General features: G+C 50.3%; 1 protein-coding gene across 1 annotated transcript in view; it reads right to left on the bottom strand.

Annotated features, from left to right (window-relative positions):
• Positions 1 to 8,691: 8,691 nt before the first annotated feature.
• The window catches only part of IGF2BP1 (insulin like growth factor 2 mRNA binding protein 1), a 36,900-nt gene continuing 35,367 nt past the window's right edge, over positions 8,692 to 10,224 (bottom strand). Inside the window, 1 exon segment of the mRNA XM_006110114.3 lies at positions 8,692 to 8,784. Within this exon segment, the coding sequence (XP_006110176.1) occupies positions 8,692 to 8,784 (93 nt within the window).

Below are 10,224 nucleotides of genomic sequence, written 5' to 3'. Positions count from 1 at the left end.
TCAGCTTTGCACTGACTTTAGGTTTTAAGTGGCTCTTAACTCAGCCTCAAAATCACTCTAACACCTGAAGGCACCAATCCTACTCTAGCCACATGACCTCCAAATGTTTACCAACAGGTCCATTAGCTATCAGGTCCCAGGAAGTCCTATCCCCTAACCTGGCCTTGATCTGTACAGTCCGTGGATAAAACACCTCACCTCTCACCCGCCACTTAGGTGAGGGCTGTGCTACCAGGTCCTGGGACATGCATGTTACCCCCTAACCTGACCCATGCAGCCTCCAGTCTTAGGGGCCCTGTAACTTATAGGGCCCAAGGTTGGACACCAAATTTGTCAAGCTCATGCTTACGTGACAAGGCAAGGCCAAGGTCTAACAGATTTGACCAGCTGAAATGAGTTTCCATCTTTGTTTTTAAAAAATGTATTTTAAAAATTGATTTCAGAGAGGGAGAGAGAAACATCAATCAGTTACCTCCTGTAGGCACCCCAACAGGGGATTGAACCCGCAACCTGGGCATGTGCTCTGACCAAGAACAGAATTAGCTGCCTTTCGGTACATGGGACGACACTCCATCAACTGAGCCACACAGGCCAGGGCTGAGTTTCCATCTTGTCTCACGTGCACCAATTAAGATTTCTCTTGCAGAGTTATTGATTAGTTGTATTGTTAAAGGTACAGATTCCAGAATCAGAGGTCTATGACTTTAGTAACATGACCTCTCTGACCTTCAATGTCTTCATCTATAAAATGGGAGTCATAGTCATTTTAAGAATGTTGTGAGGGTAAATAACCCATCATGTAAAACCTTTAATACAGTGGTTCTCAACCTTCTGGCCCTTTAAAATAGTTCATGTTGTGACCCAACCATAAAATTATTTTCGTTGCTACTTCATAACTGTAATGTTGCTACTGTTATGAATCGTAATGTAAATCTGATATGCAGGATGGTCTTAGGCGACCCCTGTGAAAGGGTTGTTCGACCGCCAAAGGGGTCGCGACCCACAGGTTGAGAACCGCTGTGTAAGAAGCACAATATTTATAGTATCTCAACAGATATTGGCCATTATTAGCAAAGTTTCCACAGGGTTCCATTCCCATGTTTAAACCTTCATTTCTGAAACAAAGCAAGGAACAGTAAGTATTCACCTTCTATACAAAGCTTCCACCAGGACTTAAAAATCACATCCCAACTTTTATCCAGTTGTTGGGTACAGCAAATGTAACAGCAACACCAATACCAGCCTAATAACCTTAACCTTAACCCACCCTGACTCACTTTTAAGCTTTTGTAAACAAGATTGGATTAAGTAGAAAGAAAGAAAGAAAGAAAGAAAGAAAGAAAGAAAGAAAGAAAGAAAGAAAGAAAGAAAAGAAAAAAGGATGCAGAGGGAGAGGATGGGTAGGAGGAAAGAAAGGCAAAATTCTCCCCACTGTTCCCTGTGGAAGTGAAGATTTCACTGATCTGCTCAGTTGCCGGGGCAACCATAAAACCTAACTGGGAGGGAGGGGCAATTCTTAGTGTGTTCCTTGTGCACCAGACTTCAGAATGCCCTCACATGCCAGGCACATCTACTCACTCGATGGCCTGGAACATTCCTTTAAGCATGGCGTTGGCCAGTCCCCTCCTGTCATCTCTTTAAGACAGATGATATAGTAGAGAGGGCTGGACCAAGCATCAGGAGTGCCAAGTTGAAGTCCAGGTCATGTCACATGAGGCTGTCTCTCCACCAGTCCAGCCTTCAAAAAGGAAAAATATAGGAGGGCAGGGTCACAGCAAATGGTGACCTAGCTCCCTTCCCTAGGGCAGGTGCCAGAAGAGCAATATACCCTTACTATTTCCTGACCCAGCAATACTGCCTCATTTCCAGAGCAACTGCAACCCTCTGCACAGTCATCTCAACATCTTTTTTCTAAAATATATTTTTATTGATTTCAGAGAGGGAAAGAGAAACATCAATGATGAGAGACTTATTGATCGGCTGCCTACTGCACACCCCCTATTGGAGATGGAGCCCACAACCCGGGCATGTGCCCTTGACTGGAAATGAACCAGGGACCCTTCAGTCCGCAGACCGACGCTCTATCCACTGAGCCACACCGGCTAGGGCTCAACATCTTTAATAGAGGCCTTATTCTAACATGCAAAAGGAATTAAGAACACGGCACCTTGTGAAAGCCACTCCTCTGTTTGTCTATTTGTTCTTGAATGGAATGCAAAGTAAATGAAAGCAAAATGCCTACTTCGTACTTGAGTGACTCTTGTCCTTGGGAATCCGGGCTCTCACCCTGAGGTCGCAGCTCAGCCCCCCGGCCCAGAAAACCCTCCTCTGAGACACAGACACACTCAGCTTTCCATGTAAGTTTCCTTTTATTTTGAAATTGAGATAGTGGAATAGAGTGGTTCGTGGCTGACACTGGAGTGAGTGCTCATCCAGCAAAAGAACAAACTCCAAAAAGTCTGAGCCAGCTGCTCCACCTCCCCCCCCTCTCCCCCCAGACAAAGTCAATACCAGATTAAAGGGTGGGAGAAAGGGTACAATCAAAATCCGGGTGGTGACGGCTGGCTAACTTCCAGCAAAGTACAATTTCCAAAGTGGCCACATTTACAGAAGAGGGTCGCGTAATCACAAACTCGAGTCCCCGCTCCAGCCCCCACCGTGATCGCACTCATAACAATACATTTTTCACTGTCCTGAGTAAGAGGCCTCTCTCATATACCGTTCCCTCTGCCTCGGGGAGGGGCTTTTTTATTTTGGTTCCTGGGACCAAGATCAAGATGCTGGAGACAGGGCAGATATTTATTCATGATGCTAACTCATTATCTGCTGAAATTCATCTTACCTTTCTATTACAGCGGGTTACATAAAACTTACAGAAGTGTTACAAGTGGCCCCCCAACCCCCACAGGGGAAAACGGTAAATCAAGACCTAAGCACCCCAACACACACAAAGCCTTAGTTCTTGCTGAGTGACTGGAAGTCACCTGGTGGGGTGGGGGGTATCAGGCGAGAAGTCTGGGAAGGACTCTCAGGCAGGAATGGGGTGTGGGGGCAGGGGCAGGCCAGGGGCCCGACGTGAAAGCTGTACCTGTTAGAGTAGCGTGTCATCTTAAACGAGTGGGGAAATTTGCCAAAGAGTGAAACTTATTTATGGGGGAAAAGAAAGAGAAGTTTGGGGAATTAAAATAATCCAGCAGATACTGGAAAATGTCTCCCTCTTTTTTTTTAACTTTTTTTTTTTGGTTTTTAAAATTTTTTGGAAAGTGTTTTTAAGGTAATATTTTTATTTTCCTTTGGAAAAAGAAATCTTTTCCCGCCCCCCTAATCTAAGCAAGTGGAGTTGCCACTACCTAATTTTTCTCTATTGTCTTCCTAAGAGGTAGATAAAACAAACGTGAAATTGGGGCTTCTAGGAGGAGGTCCATTCATTAGAGGGTGGGGAGGGGCTGGGATGGCCCAATGGAACTCCCCAGACTACACAGACACCTGAGCGACCAGAGAACCTGGCCCTCAGACTCTCAGGACAAAGGATCCTGCTCCACCTCTTTCCCTTCTACAGCCACTGTCTCCGTGGAGACAGAGCAGCACATGCAGGGGGCGGAGCATCTCAAAGAAACCCTGTTGAAGAGGTCTTCGCTCTGGCTGCCCCAGGCTCCCCAGCTCCCGGCTGAGTGGTGGCTTCCAGGCCACACCCCAGATCTCACCTTCAGCCAACCCCTCCTCTCCTCATCCTCTGGTCCAACAAAGAAATAGCAGGTGAGAGGGACAGCTGGAGGGGAAGGGGGGCAACAGGGGCCCCAGGACAAAGAAGGCAGAAAGGTCAGCCCTCCCAACCCAACTGATAGGAGTGGGGGTGCTGGCAGGCCTTCCTGCTCAAGGACAAACCGTTTGTGGCACAGGCCTCAGCTCTCTCCTCGGGCCGGGATTCCCACCCCATGCCTGAGTCCTGCCCTGGGCTCCAACTTTACTGTAAGGACTGAGGTAGTTAATCCATTTGTACTCATAGCACAGAATCACCTGTGACGCCTCAAAACACATGCTCCGAGGAGCTTCCTGCTAGTTCATTTAAGAAAAAAAAAAAAAAATGTCTTCCTTCTGTCTTGTCAGTCCGGACTCACCATACTAAGGCACCAATGGTGCCGTCAGACTCTGCCCCCAAGGAGGGCCGAGTCAGGGTTGGGGCCGTGGCCCTCACCCTCCAAATGCACCTTCGGTCATGAGGCCTCCTGCCCTGCACCCCACAGAGAAGCCTGATGCATCCAAAGGAAAGAAACCGAAGTTCTCAGCTGGTGTTGCTCTCAGTCTGAATACAACAGAAAATGCTCTGCATCTAAACCGAGTGTCTGGGAGGGAAATGGCTTTCTGTCCCCTCCCCTCTTCCTGCAGTGACCGTGTCAGGCTGTGCTGCTCTCCTTCTGCCAGTTTCCAACAAACAGGCCCAACAGTTGCATGGTATGAATGTCAAAGCCACTAGGATCTCCCCATATACACTTTGGGGGTGGGGAGGTGGAAGGAGTCCCCCACCCCTGGAGGAGGGGCGGGAGGCAGGGGCTCTGTGAGGTAGTTACGTAGCACCATAGTTCCCAGTTTGGCAGAGGGTATGTCTGGAGCGGGAGGAGGGGAAGGCACCCTGGAGAGCTAACTGAGGCCCCTCCTCACTGCCAGTCTGCCAGGCCTGAAGGGAACGCTGTGCTATCTCTGCAGAGGGGGCCGGGGACAAAGAGCCGTCCCGCCTGGAGGAGCCCCAAACTCCCCCTCCGTCCCCAAAGTGCAACCAGGAGCCATCGGACCCCTTCCTCAGCTCCCTACCCCTTGGCACGCATTGTGGCCCCCACACCCCTCAGGAGCCTCAGAAAGGAGGGGTCCTGCCTTTAGCTCACAGTGTCCAGGCGCCCTCTCCTTCTCAGACAGCCCAGGTCTATGTCGAAAGATGGCTGTTGCTTGGATTCAGAAACGGCCTCGCAGCCTCTGTCTGTCTGTCTGTCTTTGGCACAGAGGAAAGTGGACCCAAAGAACCAACTAGAGCGTCTCATCCGGGGTTCTCTGGGTTTGACATGGGGTCTTTCTGCCAACGGTGAGAGGAAAGGAGAGTGAGGACCGGGAGGAGGGGAGGAAAGGGCAGGAAGTGATAAAACTCCCTGTCCCTCAACATGGCTCTCTACTACCCACACCCCTCCGAGGAGCTGAGCCCACAACCCAAATGGCAAAAGGCAACCAGACCCTCCAGGGGATTAAAGCCATTGGGGTGTAACTGTCAGATGCAGCTTCCAAGTCAGTGAACCAAACCGTTTGGTTTTCCATGTGTTCCACAGAATTAAAAAATAGATCCTAAAGAGATGGTCCTTTCTTACAAATACATATGCACACATACACATATATCTGAGCACGGAAGTCGCTTTTCTCAGGTCATGCAAATCTCCCGATTGCTTTTCATGTTAGCTTGTCATCTCACCCAGGATGGGGACATGGAGGTGACGGGCAGGCGGGCGAGGACCCGCCCCAAGACCTGGGGGTCAAAGGTGGACCCACCGAGACAAGCCCTTCATCCCGCTAAACCTTAACCACCAAACCACGTTCCCTTTGCTTCCTAGTGGTGTAACTTTCACGATTTTCCTGCTGGACAAGTATCAGCAGTGAGTGGAGCTGTGCCTAATCCTAGTCAAGTTGGACGGTCCCTTCCACACGCCCTGGCCTCTCCCGGGAGCTGAATCCGCCGAAGGAAAAGGACCTGGGCTGAAGGTGAAGGGAGCAGCACCCCGAGGAAACTGCGCGCTGCAACCCCCACCTTCCGGGGGCCTGGGTCTCTTTGCCGACGGCAGTTTGAACCAGGTCAGAAAGCATGCTTGCTGCTGGGAATTCACCTTCAATCACTGAGCGGCCGATGTCTGAACGCTGTCTGCCTCATTCTGGGATGAAGCATGTAGAGCCAGAGATGGTTGTTGGGAGACCCTTCGCTGTGGCTAGGACAGGTGGGGAGCTTAACTATCACTGGCCTGACATTTCCCCGAAATGTGTTCCTGCTTCCTCCTCTCTGTAGAGCAGGCAGTTCCGGGGGCTCACAGGGAACAGCGCAGTGAGAAGTGGTAAGACATGACGAATGAGGCAGGAGCCTGCCCCCAATCGCGTTCCCCTATCCCCTGCCCCTCCCCTTACACCCCCCACCCTAAGTCAAGAGTTCCCTAAGCTTGGGTCCACCATCAGATCAACCTAAAGATAGGGGGATGGAGAGGAGCAGTTACCCAAGAATCTGCTTGCCTCCTGGGCCATTGAAACAGACCAAGAAGAATCACAAGATGGGATTGAAACGAGACAACAGAGATGACAGCATCGCTATAGCCGACCAGGCGGACCTCTCGGAGGGTTCGAGGGGCCCCTTTGTCTCTTCCACCAATAGGATCTTGGCTCCCATATTTTAGACAGAGAAATATAAATTTTAAAGGGTATATATTTTTTAGTTTTATTTCTCTCCTCGATAAAACGGAGGCAATATTTTAAAATATCTCAACAGCACCACTGGTGGGAAAGACCGGCTGGGATGCCCTTTAACCAAAGGGGGAGAGTGGGGGCACCAGGGAGGCTCGTTGTCCCTGGAGCCCACAGCCCGGTGAGCCTCCCTCCGACTCTCGCCAGGCAGGACTGCCCAGGAGACCGAGGTCAGAGGTCAGAGCCTCACCCTGGGGCCTCGGGCTTGGACCTTCCCTGTCAGCCCCAGTCTCCTCCCAGGGCCCAGGGAGCCAGCCCCCCCGGCCGTTCCCACAGGGCCTGTTCCAGGGAGTTCCTAAGGGGCTGCACTGGCTCATGTTGTAAGAAATTAAGAAATTACGAAACATAACTTTCTCATTTTTTTCTTTTCATTAAAAAAATAAAATATTCAAGACTATCAGCTTCTCTTTTGCTTTGCTTTTCTTTTTTATATAAAATATCAGCAAGCCGCAAGGGGAAAAGAAAAAAAGATTAAAAAAAAAAAAAAAAGGTGGGGGGAACAAAAAGGAAAGTAATTGCTGAGGTAACTCCGTACCTTGAGGTAGTTCACTTGCGCACAGCGTTACCTGACTGACTCCGCCCACACGTCTCGTCGTCTCCTTACTGTGGTTGCCATGTTGGAAGGAGCGGACTCCACACGTGGGCCTCCCCACATGCAGAGGCCGCCCTCCCTGCCCAGCAGACTGGGTAGCACCGTCCGAGGGAGCGAGCCCGGGGACGCCGCCTGGCCAGTCTGCACGGATGTAAGTATATCAGGAGGAGAGGCCTAACCTCAGGTAACTGATGGCTGCCGCCTTCCACGGGCCTGACCTTCAAACGGGATCTTATGGAGGCTGGTCAAATCAATAAATTAAGTCTATTTACCCCTTTGTGCATAATACGTTGCTGGTGTTTTGAATTTTGTTTTTTAGGCACACCTGTCATCACGCCAATGATTCGTGGGGGCAGAAGCCATCAGTTAACGATGCCTCTAGGATAAAAACAAAAGCAAATACTCTCCGATTTGCTGGGTATTCATAAAATATGCCAGATGATGAACCTTCGCTTTATTGGGAGCTCAGGGTTGGGTTCCACATCCCACCACCACCAAAGGAACAGTGCTGGTGGGGGGGGAGCGCCCCGCAACCCCTGCCTCCGGGAGCCAGCCCTCGTGGGAGCACACGGGCTGGGGTGAGGGCACAGTGGCGGCCTTTGGGGCCACTCAAGTCCTCCATGGAACTGAGACGTTCTCAAGGGGAGTAAGGCCCCTTCCCAGTGCTCACATCCAATCATTAAAATAGACTTTAAAAAAATATAAAATCTGCCTGAGAATGATGGGAATCAGGGACGGTACAGTGGTCAGCCCCTATCCCACTGAGCATTCAGTACCACCATGTGCACCTGGACACGAGGCGGGGCCCGTACGGTTCGAGGGGTCTTGGTGGGGAAGCCCCAGCAGAGCGGGGGACTTGTAATTGTGCCAATTTTCCAAGATGGCGATCTGGAACAGATCAGCCGCAAGGGCCTTCCTTTTAAACGTGGATTACTTATTTTAATCGCCTATCTTCCCAGGTCTCCTCCAGTCTTTACTCCTTGCTGTTCCTGTTGGTTGGTTTAGGGAGGGACGGGAATTAAGCCTCAGCTGCTGACGTGTCTTCTCCCTCTGAGTCAATAACGTCAGCTAAGCGATGCACTCCCTGGTCCCCGCTTTTTCTGGTAGTGGTCACGATAAAACAATTGGTGTGAATGTAGGAAGAGGCTAGGGCAGGGGATGAGAAGGGAGGTATTTTAACCAATAAACCAAGCAGGAGAAGGCTGGAAGGATTTTAGGATCAAGAAGCAAACCATCCTTGGAGGCTGATTAAAACACCCCTCTGCATGTTTTAAAAACCTGAAGGAAATTTTATTTCTCTTCCCACTGGGATCTGGCCCACCCTCTCGGTGGGACCTGAAGAACTGACTTAAACAATCCACGTTTAAAAGCACCCTGAGCTAGAATTTCCATGGTGACACCCTGAGGGGTGGGCAGTGTTGGGCCAATTGGTTGGGTGTTTGGGGCAGAGAGATCAGGGTTCCTCACTGGAACGTCTTTCTCAAACAAGTGGGCAAACCTGATCTACATCCCGGCCCAAGCGTCCCTGATTCCCACTCATTCTCAGGCCTGCTGGGGAGAACGCGCTCTCGATTTCAGCCCGTCGTCCTCGAGTTGATGTGCTGGGGAGGGGCGGGTCACTTCCTCCGCGCCTGGGCCTGGTTGCTCTGTCCCTTTTGGTGCAGCTGTTTAACCTGGGCCAGGATGTCTCGGATCTTCCTCTGAGCCATCTGCAGAAAGAGCAGGCGAGGGGGAGGGTGAGGCCCCCAAGGCAAGGAAGGAGACAGCCTCACACGGGGACTCAGACCCAGACCACAGGACACACAGGACTTTAGAAAGATGGGGAAGACTGTGTAGAGTGACCTCAGTTTGTCTGCCTCTGAATGGACCCTGAGCACCTACTGGACGATACAGCAAGGAGAGGGGTGGGCGAGGCGGTAGTATGCACTCATTCCAAATTTAAAACTTAAAAAAGCTGCCACATTACTGAACCCAAAACAGAGTTGCCTGAGTATGTTTTGGTCAAAGGGTCATCAACTAGGAGACTTTGTCACAAATCACAACTCCACTACACATGTAAGTATCCCCGGAAAACGGGATGAAACGCCTGGAGATGGATTAACAAAACAAACCAAAAAAAATCAGTGAAATAACCACTGTGAAAATGGGCAAAATACCAAAGGATCCATATTTTTTACTCTTTACTTCTTAAAAGTTTCTTCCCTAAGAACAGTTTTACAAGGAACATCCACTGCAGAATGCGATTCACTTGACAGAAGTGTCCCAGAAAATGTCTCCTTTCCATGAGCAAGACTGACTGGGCGATAAAATACCCATTTCTTTTCTTATCCAGTGCAAAAAATGGTTAGGGAAGGACCAATGTTAAATAACAGAAAAGATCATCCTAAATTATAAAAAGCCTGTGGTCGTCACACCGTCACAAACAATCACCAGAGGGCTGCGTGCGCAGCAGGTGCACGTGGGTGAGCGGGGCTGAGCGGGGCTTCGTGTACAACGAGGCGTGGGCGGGTGGGCGGGGACTTGACCAGGACGTGCAGCGGGGGAGTCCCACATGGCCCGGCCCTGCAGGGCGGGACACCAGGACTCGGGGGGAGTCCCACATGGGGCCGGCAGGGGCTTGACACTGCGTCCCTATGGGCGCCAGTGGGACTGGGTCGCATGCCATTTCGGGGTGTGCACAGGTGGACAGGGCTGCGGGCATGGCGAGGTGCACGCAGGTGGGTGGGGACTTGACTCTGGGCCTTGCGGCGCCGGCAGGATTTGACACTGTGTTCCCGTGGGTGATAAATTTATATATTATTTTCATATACATTTTACTAACTTTCTTTCATCTCTGACACTTCTATTATAGAGAAAGGGCCAATAGCAATATTAAAATATTTCCTCTAATTAATTCCCTTTTAATGTGCACAAATTTCGTGCACCGGGCCACTAGTTAATATATAATGTATAAATTATGAAGTCACATATTTATATGAAACACATGAAGTTATCAGTGCTTTCCCTAGGGCATCATAGAGGGAATAAAGCATGCACACCTCACACTCATGCACCTGGAAGAGAACAGGCCAGCACAGAGGCAGGCAGGGTCCCGGGACTGGTCAGGTCATACTGGCCAACCTCTGGAGTCTTGCTTCTCTGAGCCCTGG

This window comes from Myotis lucifugus, unplaced genomic scaffold, assembly GCF_000147115.1.
Source record: "Myotis lucifugus unplaced genomic scaffold, Myoluc2.0 scaffold_254, whole genome shotgun sequence".
Classification (NCBI taxonomy): Eukaryota; Metazoa; Chordata; class Mammalia; order Chiroptera; family Vespertilionidae; genus Myotis; species Myotis lucifugus.
This window is presented reverse-complemented; position numbering and strand designations above follow the sequence as displayed.